Genomic DNA, 17,327 nt, shown 5'->3' with positions numbered 1-17,327 from the left:
TGCTGGGTCAGATAGAGAGTGTGTAGCTTGTACCCGGATGTGAATGCACAGGATGCTGTTAGTGGGTTTGCTTTGCTGTCTGTAACAGAGGTAACCAATCTGACCCAACCCACTAAATGCTTTCATTAAAACAAATACTATCACTCAACCCCCACTGAGTGCTGTAGGGAAAGCTCAAGCAGTGGCTCCTAATATTTAATATATTTCACTACAGATCTGTTTGTTTTAAGGGTAGAACAGTGTTTTTCAACAGGGGTTGCTAGGAGCCCTTGGGTTCCCCTGGCGTCCCTAAAGCGTTCCCTGCAATTTTCAGGTCATTTTAAAATGGTACCAAATACAGAATAATTTACAATACATCTGATCTCAGACGCGCTATTAGAGAGGGTTGGGGTTCCTTACAATGCATCTGATCTCAGACGCGCTATTAGAGAGGGTTGGGGTTCATTACAATGCATCTGATATCAGACGCGCTATTAGAGAGGGCTGGGGTTCCTTACAATGCATCTGATATCTGACAAGCTATTAGAGAGGGTTGGGGTTCCTTACAATGCATTTGATCTCTGACGCGCTATTAGAGAGGGTTGAGGCTCCTCAGAATTTCACATAGGGTTCCTTCGCCATAAAAAGGTTGGAAACCACTGGGTTAGACTAAAAACAGGTATGAACTTAACCTTCATCTTCCTAATGTTTTGCATTTTCTCTGTGTCTATATTACTGCAACTTGCATGTGTGTGTGTATGTGTATGTATATATATATATATATATATATATATATATATATATATATATATATATATATATATATACACACACGATACTGTTCTGTGGCTAACGAAATGTTTTTATTTGTGCGAGCTTTCGAGATACACTGATCTCTTCTTCCGGCGATGTTACAATGAATGACATGACGATCAAAGGGAAGCGCAAACATGTGGAAATAAAAAATATAACTAATGTTGCAATATTGTCATATAACAGGTAAGTAGTCTTCTTTAGGTCTAGGAATATTATACTCACAAATGTGAGGATGAATCAGTGTACATAAAGGTATCTTTAAGTAGTTCTCTTCGGTAGGGAAGGATTAACTTCAACCGTGATGTAAAGGTAAGTTCCTTAAATGGTTAAACACAGAGAACCAAACATAGTGCGATCTGGATAAAAACTGTATTAAAATGGTACAAGTGTTGCAATACACTCACATGATGTATGCTATATAAAAGCATTTAGATATGCAATCGATCTCGCCTCCGGTGTCTTTGGGCTTTTTGCTTCCCTTCTCCTCAGCGTGCGTCTCACGACTGCGTTCCAGCAGGTGCGGATGTGACGTCAGCTAGGTTGGGGAGTTCCGGTTGGCGAAGTGGCTTTGAATCACCTTCACTCTACGCATTTCACCCTTGGTTTCTTCAGGAGTGCTGGTGACAATGTTCTAACTAGTTATATACCCTAAGCTTTCTATTGATAGGTTAGAGTACTAATTAGTGTCTTAAAGAGATAACGATATGGTAGTGACTGGAATAGATTATTTCCACATGAAGAATCATTGGTGTCAGATATTCCGTTTACCCTAATTAGTACTCTAACCTATCAATAGAAAGCTTAGGGTATATAACTAGTTAGAACATTGTCACCAGCACTCCTGAAGAAACCAAGAAGGGTGAAACGCGTAGAGTGAAGGTGATTCACAGCCACTTCGCCAGCCGAACTCCCCAACCTAGCTGACGTCACATCCGCACCTGCTGGAACGCAGTCGTGAGACGCACGCTGAGGAGAAGGGAAGCAAAAAGCCCAAAGACACCGGAGGCAAGATCGATTGCGTATCTAAATGCTTTTATATAGCATACATCATGTGAGTGTAAAACAAATATAATCACTGCGCTTCTCCATGTAAAGAGCATGCAGCTAGTGAAGGAAATGGCCATACAAATGTGCAAAACAGAAAGTGAATCCCTGTGCTTCTCCCATAGGGATAGCAATCAATGGGGAATATATAAATATATGTATGGTGTAAATACCTATAAGAAAAAAGGAGACTTTTGGTATACATCCTTTGATCAAATAATGCCAAGCCTGCTAACCACGTCAAGGTAAGTCTCTTTAGCAGGTCCCTACGCTAAATGCATACTAGTGTTATGTGAAATAAGCCCAGAAGGGGTTAAAATATCAAAGCATATGCTTGTATAACCTAGTGCAATTAAAAACTGGTATATACCAGTACAGATACTCACATGTAAGTGAAGTGGAATAAGGGGACCTTGCTAGGAGATTATATACCTAGAAGAGGAGGGGCTGGCCTGCCACAAACTGCTCAATAAGCAGTTGCAGGTGTTTGGCTAAATATATTCAATTACACCATAGTAGTGTTGCCCTCTAGGAGCGTGCTGCAAAGGATTAAAATCGGCCCAACAAATAATGTAAAACAAATATAATCACTGCGCTTCTCCATGTAAAGAGCATGCAGCTAGTGAAGGAAATGGCCATACAAATGTGCAAAACAGAAAGTGAATCCCTGCGCTTCTCCCATAGGGATAGCAATCAATGGGGAATATATATATATGTATGGTGTAAATACCTATAAGAAAAAAGGAGACTTTTGGTATACATCCTTTGATCACGGTTGAAGTTAATCCTTCCCTACCGAAGAGAACTACTTAAAGATACCTTTATGTGTACACTGATTCATCCTCACATTTGTGAGTATAATATTCCTAGACCTAAAGAAGACTACTTACCTGTTATATGACAATATTGCACCATCAGTTATATTTTTTATTTCCACATGTTTGCGCTTCCCTTTGATCGTCACGTCGCCATACTCACCTGGGATTCAGAGAGCAATCCTGCACTGGGTTACAGCAGCATTCAAAGGATTTGTTTGTATCACCTTATTTACTTAATATCTGGTTTTATATGTTAATACTAAGTTAACACGTGTTTGGAATTAGAATTAGAGTGCCACTATTGGTATATTATCTTTGCACAATGAATGACATAGCTGGCACAAATAAAAGCATTTCGTTAGCCACAGAACGGTATCGTTAATTCCACCATTTTGTATCACCTTTGGATATCAAGAGTTCTTGTGTCAGTAAATAATAAAGAACTTTCTGAGGAGGAAACATTGCAAGGGATGGTTGCTCAGATCAGAGGGCAGAAACAGAGGGAAGAAAGCAGAATAGAACAGAAACAGTGGGGGAAAACTGGAGAAATGTAAATATTTGAAATAATTGCACTGAATTTGTGTTCTATTGTTTTATTTGTATTTGATTCCCTCCCGATGTAAATATGTAATGTTTTGACAGTCTGTTTCTTTATTGTATATGTTGCATGTTTTTCAACAAATAAAATCACGGAACGGTATCGTCTATTCATTTTTGATTATTAAAGCTCGGCTAACACGGTACCTATATATATATCTATATATATATATCTATAGATATATATATATCATTGAAGTATGTTTACAAAGGCCTCCTTTGTTTTGGTATATTAGTTGCTTAATTTGGAGTGGACACATTTTTCCATGACTTTGGATAGAATTGGGAGACGAGAGATTGGCCTGTAGTTTGAGGCAGTGTTTTTGTCCCTGCTTTTGAAGATTGTGACAACTCTGGCAGTTTTCTAGGTCTTTAAGATATGTCCTGTAGAGCGAAGACAAAATAGACTTGATTAGGGAACCATGCGATATGGCAATGGCTGAGGGGCACTAAGGCGTAGGAACTTTGATTGCTGTAAGTCAGGTCCACATTGGCTGCTTAGTTTTAATTTGAGGAGCGTATGCGTAATCTCTTCAGATACTGGGACAAATGGAAAAATGTGGGCACTGTTGGGAGAGGGTGGGGCTATAGGGGATCTCAGGAAAAAGGGATCCAATGCTCTACGGATTTTGATAATGCTAATTTATTTGTGCCACACAACGTTTCGACCTAGATAGGTCTTTCTCAAGTGACTAGGCATAAAACAACTGAGGATAAGCCCAGCATATATACCCTCAACCAAAAACAATTCCACAGGTGAGATCAAGTAAATAATCACCCAAGCTAACCCCAATCCGCCTCCCCTGATTAGTCCGATGCACATGCTTAGGGCATAAAGTTCAGAAGAGCTTAGTTCCGGTTTTGCATGTCAGTGACGTCATCGCAACTCCTGATTGGTCATCTGCGTGTCCCATGTCTTCTGAGCATGCGTTATCTGCGCTTGCGTTTCAACGTCCTCTTCCGCGTTCCGGTTTTTCATGATGTCATGTGCCGCGTCTGGATTGTTCCTCCGCTTCTCGCGATGGTGGTAGCACTGTACATGCGTCCTGTGTACTAGTTCTCCTTCCTTCATCTGCGCTTGTATCTTGTACAGGAATGCAGCGTCCTCCGTTGCCATGGGTCCCGTGACGTCTTCCTTTTTCTCAGCTCTCCTGCTCTGGATATCTCACGATGTATATTCAGGCTCTGTGTCATATTATAACATCCGCATCCCTTCTTTAACGGTCTCTCTGTCCTTTAATGCATGAGCATATCATATATAATCAGGGGTGACATCCTTATATGAGAAATAGTGTTCCAAAGTAAATGCTTAAAGAATAGAAAAATGAGTTTTAAAAGGACTAAGAACTTAGAATGCTTGTCAATCTGCCCTTGTGTTACTTACTCGAAAAATCAGTGCTTGCTCAAGAGGCAATAACAACAACAGCAGCCATGCAACCTGTAATAAGATGGGGATAATAGCAGCCCTATCTTCTTTTAAGGAAACAATTAAAAGATATGTAGTCGTTTAACCCTCTTGGATGTACTGTATCTAAAGTGTAGGTCCAGTATGTCTCCCGCTGTAATAAAAGTTTATCTATATCCAAACTTGTCATGCTTCTTTTAATGTGCTCAATCCCCATTAAACGAAGGAATGAGGCAGAATGTTTACAGTCTATGCAGTGGTTAATAAAAACGGTATTTTCTGATTTATTATTTATTCTACTTTTATGTTCAATAAATCTGGTCTTTAAACTCCTGTTTGGTTTACCCACATACATGAGACCACAAGGACATTTAATGATATACACGACGTGTAGTTGTGCAGGTGATCCGTTTATTCATTTTAAATTTTGCACCACTCCTCGGGTGACTAAATTCATTTCCTGTCATTAAATTTTTACACACTGAACAATTAAAACACTTAAAACAGCCAGGTTTTGGGTCACTGAGGAAATGCGATCCTACATAATGCTCTTTTTTGTCTGCTTTAATAAGAATATCCTTGAGGTTTTTACCTCTTTGGTATGCAAATCTAGGGATTTCTCTGCAAATTTGACCTAATGTTTGGTCTGATTGTAAAACCCTCCAATGTTTTTGAATGGTTTGTTTGACAAATCTACTCGCCGTAGTATACTTGCTGACACGCGTCATTTTTTATGGCTCTTCTTGTATGTTAATCACTTATGGTGCTACATTGCTCCCCATTGCGGTGCCTGTCGTCTGGAAGTAGAAGTTTGTTTCAAATTTAAAGTAGTTTTTATGTAAAACTAGCTGATATACCCGGCGTTGCCCGGGATGTAAATCCGTAATAGGTATTATTATTTATAAATAGTTGAAAAGAAACATGGAAGAATATGTAATACGATATTGTTGTTTAAAAATGGTTTATTGTAAACACACCACAGTACAATGTATATTTTGGTGACATAAGTAAAGAAAAAATGTGAGGTGTGTGTCCCTTGTGAGGCATCGGGTGGGTGTTCAGTACGGGTAGCGGGTGGGTAGTGGAGTGGAGTACTGGCTGTGGGTGGGAGTCCCGCTAGGGTGTGAGGCGGCGGGTGTCTGGTGAGTGCGTGCGGTGGCTGGTCAGTGATGTCGGTGCGTAGGGGCGGGAGGCGGCGGGTGTGTGTCGAATGTGGCAGGTGGGTGAGAGCCGGCAGGTGTCTGTTGAGTGAGGGCGGCGACTGTGGGGCGCAGGGGTGTGAGGCGGCGGGTGGCTGAAAGGCGGCTAGAGTGCGGGCGGCGGGTGGGTGAAAGGCGGGAGGGCGGCGGGCGTGTGGGCGGCGAGTGGGTGAAAGGCAGAGGCGGGAGTGCGGCGGGCGTGTGGGCGGCGAGTGGGTGAAAGGCAGAGGCGGGAGTGTGGCGGGTGGGTGAAAGGCAGAGCCAGGAGGGCGGGTGAAAGGCAGAGGCGGGAGGTGGCGGGAGTACGGGCAGCAGGTGGGTGAAAGGCTGGGGCGGGAGGGGGGTGAAAGGCAGGGGTGGGAGGGGTTTGAAAGGCAAGGGCGGGAGGGGGGTGAAAGGCAGGGGAGGGGGGTGAAAGGCAGGGGAGGGGGTGAAAGGCAGGGGCGGGGTGGGAAGGCAGGGGCGGGGTGGGAAGGCAGGAGAGGGGGGGGAGGCAGGGGCAGGGGGGAGGCAGGAGGCAAGGGGGGTGTCACTGTGTGTGTGTCATTGTTTCTGTCCCTGTGTGTGTGTGAGTTTGTCTGTCCCTGTGTGTGTGTCAGTGTGTCTGTCTCTGTGTGTGTCAGTGTGTCTGTCCCTGTGTGTGTCATTGTTGTGTCAGTGTGTCTGTCACTGTGTATGTCGGGGGGAGGGGGGGTCAAAAACGGAGCTGGGGGAGGGGTCAAAATCGGAGCTGGGGGAGGGGTCAAAAACGGAGCTGGGGGAGGGGTCAAAAACGGAGCTGGGGGAGGGGTCGAAAACGGAGCTGGGGGAGGGGTCAAAAACGGAGCTGGGGAGGGGTCAAAAACGGAGCTGGGGGAGGGGTCAAAAACGGAGCTGGGGGGGGTCAAAAACGGAGCTGGGGGGGGGTCAAAAACGGATCTGGGGGAGGGGTCAAAAACGGAGCTGGGGAGGGGTCAAAAATGGAGCTGGAGGGGGGCAAAAACGGAGCTGGGGGAGGGGGCAAAAACGGAGCTGGGGGGGTCAAACACCTCCCACCCCCCTCCCCCCTCCCCCCTCCCCCCTCCAGCAGTAGCAATTCCTTACCTCAGGCAGCAGCAGCAGCAGTGTGGCCAGGGGTTGGGGACCCCTGGGTTAGAGCGCACCGGCCAATGAGAGCCATGGGGGGGGCGGGCAATCCGGAAGGGTGAGACATATGTGTGTGTATATACTGTTAGACCACACCGGCCAATGAGAGGTGTGCGGGGGGGGGAGGTGGGCCAAGAGAGCCATCTCATTGGCCTGAGGCGGAATGACGGGCCAAAGGTCCAATGTGATTGCCCCTAGACACGGACATACAATGTTTTCAAAAATATAGATATAGATGAAATGTAACAAGGAGCATGATGTAATCAACTAGCGGGTCTGTTGTGTGACATGTCTCTAATTTCTCTCTGACCACTTTAAGACCGTCAGTGTGTGGGATAATAGTATAGAGACTGGTGACCCCCATAGTCACCAGTAATATATCTCTATCATATACCTGTAAAGACCTGATTTTATTCAAAAAATCAAGTGTCTTTTATGTAAGATCTTCCCTTTGTCACTAAACGGTTGTAAAAATGTGTCTACAAACATAGATAATGGCTGGTTTATAGAACTTGAGGCCGATATGATCGGCCTGCCTGGGGGGCTATGCAAACTCTTGTGTATCTTGGGTAATAGAAACAATACTGGACGTTGTGGGTGCTCCATCGTCAGAAATTCTTTCTCCTTTTCTGTGAGCCATGAATTCCCCAAACCCAATAGCAAAATCTGTTCTATCTCTTTCTGGTATGTACTCGTAGGATCATGTGTTAACTTAACTAGCTGATGTTAATTGCTATGTTGTCTATAAGCTTCTGTCCTGTATTGCTCATAGTTCTGAAGTACTAACTCCCCACCTTTATCAGCTCTTTTTAAAATTATTTTAGAATTATCTGCCAATTGTTTCAGGCATTTTTTTCTGACCAATATTTAGATTGTAGTGTATGTGATGTTTATTCTTAAAATATGAATTGACATCTTTTTTAACCAGATTCATAAAAACCTGTACTGCTGGATTTTTTACAGGGGGTATAAAATTAGATTTTAATTTACATACCGGCTCTTTATTGGTCGATACCTGAATGGTTGATGGTGGCTGTTGTTGTTGCACGACCAGTGTCCTGTCAAAGAAAAAAGATTTCAGATTTAATTTTTTTCCATTTAAAAAAATTCTACTTCTAAATCAAATCTGTTATGTCCAAAACGAAGGACCTCTAGATAGAACTTCTACAGTAGTTCTACTTTGGACAGTGAGTAATCAGAGAGATTTATGACAAGACTGCGCACTACTTATTAACAGGTGTCACGGTGGACACAAACTTATCAACACTTTTTATATTTTTGGGATTCTTGATTGAACACAACAAGGAGCAAAATAAATTGTGATTTATTTTCTTGCTAGACAAACACGACAACTTTAGAATACACTTAATACAACACTTACTGGGATGGGACAACAAAATAAATTGTCCTTGAAATGAAAGCGCAAGAAATGCAGTCTCTGATTTAAAGTCCGTTTGGCTAGATCGCAAGTTGCCGATCTAATATCTCCATCAAATGAAGGAATTTCGTAGAAGTTCGTTAGAATTCGTTCGGGAGTCACTAGGGTTAACAAATTCCTGAGTTTGGGGTAAATCCTTAGTTGCAATGTTATTAACCCCTTGCGTCCTGGAACCGCTACCGCTGTGCTCGAACAGAATCTTATGCAGAGCTTGGTTATGTCATGAATCACACAGGGGATAGCTCGGTGGGCAGTTTTATAGAGTTCAGACCTATCTCTAACATGCATGCCCAATCCCTTCCGTGGGAATATTTAACCTACCAATCTCCGATTTGCCTGTAGAAAAAGGCTTTCCTGTTTGCAATGCGCATGTGTCAGCTTGACACCCATGCGGTTTAGCATACCTGGGGAACACCCCTTATCTGGCAACCCTTAGTCTGGGGTTTGGCCCCAAGGTGTGAATGGCTCATGCTGAGTACCGGGATCTGGCACTCAGCAACATCCCGGCCATTTTCACACTTTGAATCTCTGAGGCTTTTCATCCCTGTACTTCACTAGGCTCAAGGGCTCCCACTTAGCGGGGCCTCTTTGAAGTGCAGGAAGGAAAATACCCTTCGGCTCATTCACCCCTAGCATATTTACATGCCAACGGATTTTTTCCCAGGCTCACACAAAAAACTGTTCCTGCCTGTACATTTTAAAACTTACAGTATCTTACACTTTATTAAAACATTATGTTCTGGGGGTGTCACTACTGTAATTTTTATATGTGTGGTTGACTTCTTTATTGGGACTTGCACTCAAAATTGGAGTGCTAGCTGTCTCCGTTCGCAAGTTAGCCTGCTTAATTAAAAGGCGCTCTTGTGAGATACCAAGTTCACCTAGTTCTCTCGTCAATTGACCGACTTTCCTCCTTTCAAGTTACGCGAGCTAATAAGGCACGGATACATTCTGTCGGAAAACCACTTCAAATCTAACCGCAAGCCACTTATCCAATTAACTTTGCGGTTACGAGGTTGAGTGCTTGAAAATGGATACCTATTCTACAGAGCAGACCTCCCGTATACAGCCACACTTCCTCAATCAGCTCTGGCTTCAGTGCTCACAACGCCATCTTGTGCCTGAAAACCTTATAGCACACTTTGTATGTAATTCTATTATTGCAGGCAGGGAATAGGCTGTAACATGGGGGAAGAAGGCTGGGTCAGCGGCAAATACATCAGTGTCATGTATATACTTGTAACCCCTTCACTCCCAATGCGAGCTGGGGTTAATCAGCCGGGTATAATACCTTTTATTAAGGGCCTGATTAACCCTCCCACCCCCCCATCGCCACAGTGTGTACACAGAGGGGGCGGCAGTGTGTGGATATAGATAGCTGCAGTGTAAGCGTACAGTATATAGAGGTAGTATAATGTATTTACCATTTTATTTTAATTAAAAAATCTATATAACTATACAAAAGTGTCTATTATTTATGAAAAAAGCCTACATTTAGCCTATAATAGTAATAATCCCCTCAGAACAAGGCATTACTGGCCAATAATGCCCTGGCTGGGTTAACGTCACTTGGCTTCGCCTCAAACCTTCAACTCTTCCAGCCAGGGCATTATTGGCCAGTAATACCCTGTTCTTCGGGTATTATTACTTAATTATATATATTTTTTAATTCATGCAATCTACATTTTTACTGTTCAATTAATTCTAGTTCTCATACTGATTTAAACAGTTTAACATTAATACAGTATTCTTATATAATGGTAAATCAGTTACTTACTTTTTTTTCTTTTCCCACCAGATGGATCCATGAATCGAAAGATGTCAGAAAGATGTCAACACATCACTGATCCCCATTTGAGTCTCGTGTGCAATTGAAGATGAGTTATAAGGAAAAAAGCACCCAGACCTTCTCCAAACCAACCAATAAAAACACAGACGCTACAAAAAACGTACCTGAAGACTCTACTTTTTTGCAAAGAAGTAATTTAACAACCACTCATGTTTATAATAGAGAACCTATTGGGACTCAACATTCTTTTATTCATGAGGAGATATTCATCAATGGGAGTACAAGAACAGTGAATGTACACCGAAATATTCAAGGAAAGAAATATGAATGCAAGGAATGTGGTAGAAATTTCTTTAGGAAACCAAATTATACCGTTCATCAAAGAACCCACACAGGAGAAAGGCCCTATGCATGCACTGAATGTGGTAAATGCTTTACTCAGAGTTCAAGTCTATCTCGACACCTTCGAGTCCACTCAGAGGTGAAACCATACATGTGCACAGTGTGTGGAAAGAGCTTTACTCAGAGCACACATCTTGTTACACATCAGAGAATCCACACGGGTGAGCGGCCCTATACCTGCAGTGAATGTGGAAAAAGCTTTAGCGGCAGCTCAAATCTAGTTAAACATCAAAAAGTTCACACGGGAGAGAAAACCTGGCACTGCCCTGGATGTGGGAAAAGCTTTACTTCAAGTTCCCAGCTACGTGTCCATCTTCGAGTCCACACAAGTGAGAAACCATATCTGTGCAAAGAATGTGGAAAGAGCTTTAGTAGCAGCTCAAATCTAGCTACGCATCGGAGAGTTCACACAGGAGAGAGGCCCTACATATGCTCTGAGTGTGGGAAACAATTTACTCAGAGTTCAAGTCTCGTTACTCACTGGAAACTCCATACAGCGGAAAGGCTCTGTAAATGTAAACAGTGCGGGAAAAGCTTTACTCATAGTTTACACCTCATAAGACACCAGAAGAGCCACACAGAAGACAGGCCCTTTGTATGCCTTGAGTGTGGCTACAGTTTTAGTTGCAGTTCAGCTCTTGTGCGACACCAACGTGTGCACACGGGAGAGAGGCCTTATGCCTGCACCAATTGTGGGAAAAGATTTAAAGAAAGGTCCACTCTTTTACGACACACTAGAATCCACACAGAAGATATGTACTATAGTTGCACTGATTGTGGAGAAAGATTTACAGATGAATCACTTTTTCTAGGACACCTGAGGACACACATTGGAGTTGGCTCTTATTAATACACTGAAAGTAGAGAGCTCTACTTAAAACATCATTTTACATACCGGTAATTATTGTAACACTGACATGGGCGAATCCACATGAATGTGTACAGTGTGGCGAAAGCTCGTGTTGCACTTGACAACTAAGATAACAGTTAAAGGCTATAAATTGTGAGGGGGTTTTCCTTTAAAGGAGCCGTGACACTCTTAAAGCAAGAAAAAATGAAAATGTTGTTCTTTAAAGTATTTAAAACACGACGCTGTCTAAAGTGATCCATACTCCTCTATTGTGCTGTAGCACTGAAGATATCTGCTTATATGTTTTAGGTTTAGGATATTAGATCATGTAGAATGGCTGCCATTTGCAAGTAAATAATGCTTTTGCTGTCCTGTTAAATGCGTTATATGATTTCTAAGAAGTAATAAATAAAAAAAAATTGTGCTGAATATTTTGAAAGAATAGATATCTCTTAGGATTAAAGCAGGAGGTCTTCGAGCTTGAGCCGGGTTCATTTTAGCTCTGAGGGCCTCCTGAGAGACTTGCCTCCGTAGAGGGTGCTGGTATCTGTCTTAAGTTTAAAGCCCCTGGTCGCCCTGGCCAATAGGATGTCGCAAAGGATGATGTTACAGCTTCCTATTAGCCCACGTGACATTTAAACGCAGCCATTTCATTATCCCAACAAGCTCCCGGTCTGTATAGATACCCAGCGGCAGATTTGAAAATCCGCCGCCCCATGGCACTTCCATGTGTCGGCCGCCTCCTTGCTGCCGCCCTACGTCTCCTTTGGAATCCCAGCGTCAAATGACGACGCAGAGGGAGTCAACGTGGAGGCACACAGTGTCACATTGCCATGGTAACGAGACACCATGTGATGTCATGTTGCAACGTCCCAATTGATGATTGGGTACCAAATGAGATAGAGTGCGGCAGCAAGGAGGTGGCTGACACGTAATTGCATTCTCATTAGGTCCGATAGGCCTGAGAACATGGCAAATGCATATGAGGGCGGCAAAAATTGCCACCCTCAAATGTTGCTTTCTGGGCCTAATGGGATATCTGCAACTGTAGATACCGGCACCCCCTATGGAGGTAAGTATCTCGGGAAGCAGGCGGTACCAGGAGCTGAAATAAATGCAGTTCAGCTCCAGAGCCCCTCTGCTTTGATCCTAGAACAAAAAAGATGTAGTGCAAGGTGTTTTGCTGCTTTAAAGGATTGGAGTGAAGGTGCTTGGCGCATACTGAGTGTGAGGGCGTTCCACAGGTAATCTACACTATGTCCTTTCCTGGCTGTAAACTGTGGTTGTTAAATTCGTTCTTTTTTTTTATTTTTTAGGTGAGAGCTACAGTATGATATGAACCGCATTAATTGATGGCGGCCTGTCCTTGGGACCCCACTTATTCTACTGAATATATTTAATTCCTCTTGGTAGGTGGAGCTAGACATAAGTCATACTGCATTGAGTTACATTGGCAAAGCAAGGCATGCAACAAAAACTAGGAACACTATTTGTAGAGCTAATCAGTGCACAAAATATATAAATGTGTACAGGTGTATAAAACGTGCAACGATCTAGAAGTGTCTACTCAAATATAAATATAGTGGTAAGTGTTAATATTAAGCAGGCACAGCACTAAAAGTTCACCCTCCACTGGGGTCAAGTCCATATGTCTAAAAAGTTTGAAATAGTGCGCGCCTCACTAGTGTAAATATAAGTGACAAACTCACATAAACATAAGAGGGCCGAGAAAAAAACCAGAGAACCAATATTGCAATATGTTCCAAAAGTTTAAAATATACATTATAGCACTCAATAGTCTCATTCACAATTTGCACATTCTTTTGGGCATTGTACAATATCCGGTCTCTTTTTCCAGAACTCTTACTCGGGTCACGGTCCTGCACGGGTTCCTGGGCTTTGTTGACTTGGCTTCCCAGAAGTTTCAGTCACATACAATCACGCAGCTCTTAATCACGCTGTCCCGCCCGTGTGTGCATGCGCACAGTCCTTCCGCTCTCTCACGCTAAATGTGCACTCTTGTGACATCAGTAAGGGCTGGAAACACCCTCCGGTCAAACCTGTACCTCTACTCCTACACGTTTTGCATAACTATCTTGGTTATATCAGGGAATGGTGCCTCAGTCCTTCTCTTGCTCTTGGTATATCATTGATTTCTGAAGAGCTTGATAAAGGGTCGATGTGACCTGCGATGTAGCTTTTATTACTATGTCTCCTGCTGCCCATCTGACTGAATAAATTGCTCGGGAAACCAATGATATACCAAGAGCAAGAGGAGGACTGAGGCATCATCCCTGATGAAGACGAGATAGTTTAGTGAAACATGTAGGAGTGGAGAGGTACAGGATTGACCGGAGGGTGTTTCCTGCCCCTAGTGATGTCACAGGAGTGTACATTCAGCACGAGCGAAAGGACTGTGCGCATGCGCACACTGGCAGGATAGCGTGACTAAGAGCTGCGTGATTGTATGCTGGCTGGGACTGCTGGGAAGCCAAGTCTGCAGCTCGACTAAGCCCAGAAACCCGTGCAGGACTGTGACCCGAGTGAGAGTTCTGGAAAGAGACTCCGGATACTGTACCATGTCGTCTTGTCAAAATGTATCCAGCAGTCTTGTTATCCACTTAAGCTGAATTATTGGCGTGTCTGCGATTACCGATCAATAGCCAGCATGGATACATTGTATGCCGGCTTTTAACCCAGACCAATTATAGGTCAAACCGCAAACCACATCACAGAGCTCATTCAATTAAGTGGATAACTTGTGTTAGGAAAGAGCTAGCGCTCTAATTTTTTGAGTGCAGTCAGTTACACGTACCATGAACATACATATGAATTTTATATTTGTTACACATGCAGAACATACATTTATAAACATACTGTATTTCAATGGTGTTCTAAATGCAAAGGCAGGAAACCCTTTCTGCCCGTCCGGCAATGAATCCATTAACATGCCCATATTTAAGGATGAATGAGCTGAGGGATTTTTCATCTCTGGACTTCAAAGGGCACCCTGCTAAGGTGGTGCCCCCGTGTCTAAGAGGAGTCTGGAGTTGAAAAGCCTCAGAGACCCCAGGTGTTAGGGTGGCCGGGATTGTTAAGTACCAGATACCTGTGGGAAGTATGGGCACCTCACACTTTGTAGCCAAACCCCAAGACTTACTGTCGCCAGGTAAGAGGTTGGGCCCGGTATGCTAAGTAGCTCAAGTGTGAAGTTAGCACATGCTCTGTGCTAACCGGAAGGCAACTTCTGCCCTCTTTGTAAGGTACTGACAAGTCTGGGATAGGTGGGGAAAATTATTCCCATGAGAGGATTGGGTGTATATGTTAACTATAGGACCCTTAACCCTATAAAAATGCCTGCAGCCCAGTCAGATTCATCTCAGATTTTACCAAGAAACGTCCAAGTACAGAGTCAGTGGTTCCGGAGTGTGAGGGGTTAACTACACCGTAACGAAGAATTGCACCCCTCTTCCAGAATTCGTTTGAGCAGAGGATTCCCGAACGAATCCTGTAAGGACACTACGAAAGACTTCCTCTTGGCGGAGATATAGGGCTGGCAAGTTGCGCCCCTAGCCAAGGACTGTCGCACGGCTCACATCGCGCACCCACTTGCATGCGTGTAGGGGTGCAAAGAGACTTTGTTTTGTTCTGTGGACATTTTATGTAGTTTCCCCATCCCAGTCAGTGTATATTGACTGTCATTGTGAAGTATTGTGTGTTTGTCTTAAAAGGAAATAAATTAGAATTTATTTTACCTGCCTTGTACTGCTTGCTCAGTCCAGAATCCCGGTACTATTTGTTGGTAAGACCTGGTCTACCGTGACAGAGATGTACATCTTTAAACCTAATATTGGTAATAATATACCCAGAACATATACATCCCCATATGAATCAATTAATTCTACATCCTCATATTGCAAAATTTCGATAGCAAAATACCCTTTGTATATTATAATATTGTAATGCATACAAAATTAGATCATTAGAAAATTCAAACCTGTACATAAGTTGACTAGGAAAAGAGAACATAAGAGGTATATCAATACCTACAGATACCTTTTCTTATTTTTTATATATTTCTTTCTATTAAGCCAGAAAATAAACAAATGCAGTGATACAGAGGTGATGGGGAATGCACAGAAAATGTACTCACACGGGCCTGTGTGGTACCTGGTGTTGCTATAGGTATCTTTAAGCTGCTCCTGTTTGGCAGTTAATTCCACACCTGACGAAGGATTAGTTCATCTGAAACACGTTGTGCATGCAGAGACCTGGACCGGAAGTACTGTTGGCAGCACAGGGACACCTGTATACCGGACGCGGTGAACAAGAACACACTGCACCGGAGAGCTGGAGGCTGGCGTCGTGGCCCTGGAGCAGCTATTTTATGTGTGAGTTTGTTATCTCACTTTTATCTTCAATAAATGCTTTTGTAATCAATTTGTGTGGCGCCGTTTCCCACTACATGTGCCCTGAGTGGCTATTATTGACGAACAGAGGGAGAAGGAGTGGGATTGACTGCCAAGCAGGAGCAGCTTAAAGATACCTATAGCAACACCTGGTACCACACAGGTCCGTGTGAGTACATTTTCTGTGCATTCCCCATCACCTCTGTATCACTGCATTTGTTTATTTTCTGGTCTGATATTGTATTTGACCCACTATTTCTTTTTTCCACGTGTCATTTTGAGGATCGTGGGAAGATCCTCTCTTTGGGGCTGAGCAGCAGACATTGATCATTTCTTTATGTCTGGTATATTTTATATTTTGATTTCCTGCATTTGCACAGTTTTTGGTGCAAGAGTTGTGTTATGGGAGCGCCCCAGCTCACTTCTATCATTTTTTTCTATTAAAGATGTGCCATTTTAATATTGGAATGATTTTAGTATATTACCGTTTGTAATCATCATACTCCATCTCTCACTTCCTTGAGCACTGTTGGCACTACCTTAAACTTCAAAGAACACTGTTGACTGCAAGATATGAACTCACTTATTGATGACAATGAGGGTGGGGAGAACATAGATCCATCTAACCTAATGGGTAGACAAAACTCAGGATTTAAGAAAAAGTCCACTTTCTTTCCCACACATATGAAAGGGCGCTGTATAAGGACATTTCAAAAACTAGTTGAAGAGACTTAACTCTGCTCTCTAGGGGATATACTTTTGATATGTTTGATATGTCATCATTACAATGTAAGTTTGGAAACTTAACCAGTCTAGAAAAGAATGCATTACACACTTTTAGATCTAATGATTCCCTGGTCATAAAGGGCACGGATAAGGGAGGGGCCACCGTGGTTCAGAGCAGGACTTTATATAGAAATGAGGCAATACGTCAATTAAGCGATGTCTCCTCCTGCTCTGTATTACGGGGTGATCCCACGACACAATTTTTAAAGGAATTAAGAAATTCATGAAGTGTCCCTATCTTTGGACCAGTACATAAAAGAGCATGACCTTCTCACCAGCTACGCTGTTACTGGGTGGTTCCCCTGCGCTACTAGTCCTGTTACTAAACCCTTGGGGGTACCTCCTTCTCCTGAAAATTACCAAACTGATTTTGTTCCTGTAAAGCCAAAAGAAGAGTTTGCCATGATCCCTGGTTTTGATTCAACCTCTCATTTCTCTGACTCTGATATTTTGCCTGCTTTAACTCCTGCTTGTAAACCCTTAGAGGCACCATTTATGCATTCTTGTAATTCCCAAGCCAATGTCGCCTTCCTAGAGCCTGAAGATGAACCTTCTATGCCCCCAGTTTCCAAGTCTGTTCCCCTTTCCTCTGACTCTCATGCACTGTCTGCTTTAACCCTCGATAGTTCTCAACCCCTAGGTTTAAAGGCAGACCTCGCACATTATGCCT

General features: G+C 43.1%; 1 protein-coding gene across 5 annotated transcripts; it reads left to right on the top strand.

The window, feature by feature from the left end:
* The first annotated feature begins 25 nt into the window (after window positions 1–25).
* LOC142470135 (uncharacterized) lies at window positions 26–15,571 on the top strand. 5 transcript variants are annotated; one of them, XR_012789177.1, is made up of 4 exons: window positions 26–90; window positions 10,220–10,941; window positions 12,779–12,871; window positions 14,826–15,571. XR_012789177.1 is itself a non-coding variant. In XM_075577090.1 (3 exons), exons 2-3 carry the CDS (start codon window positions 10,299–10,301, stop codon window positions 12,799–12,801), a joined length of 666 nt encoding a protein of 221 aa, XP_075433205.1. In that variant the 5' UTR covers window positions 26–90; window positions 10,220–10,298; the 3' UTR covers window positions 12,802–13,376. The 5 variants fall into 5 exon arrangements, 3 of the variants coding, with proteins under 3 accessions (XP_075433205.1, XP_075433204.1, XP_075433203.1); XR_012789176.1 differs by having other exon boundaries at window positions 10,220–12,871; XM_075577090.1 differs by lacking the exon at window positions 14,826–15,571 and having other exon boundaries at window positions 12,779–13,376.
* Window positions 15,572–17,327: the final 1,756 nt, after the last annotated feature.

This window comes from Ascaphus truei, chromosome 19, assembly GCF_040206685.1.
Source record: "Ascaphus truei isolate aAscTru1 chromosome 19, aAscTru1.hap1, whole genome shotgun sequence".
Classification (NCBI taxonomy): Eukaryota; Metazoa; Chordata; class Amphibia; order Anura; family Ascaphidae; genus Ascaphus; species Ascaphus truei.
Note: the sequence above shows the minus strand (reverse complement) of the source record. Positions and strands in the feature narration are given on the sequence as shown.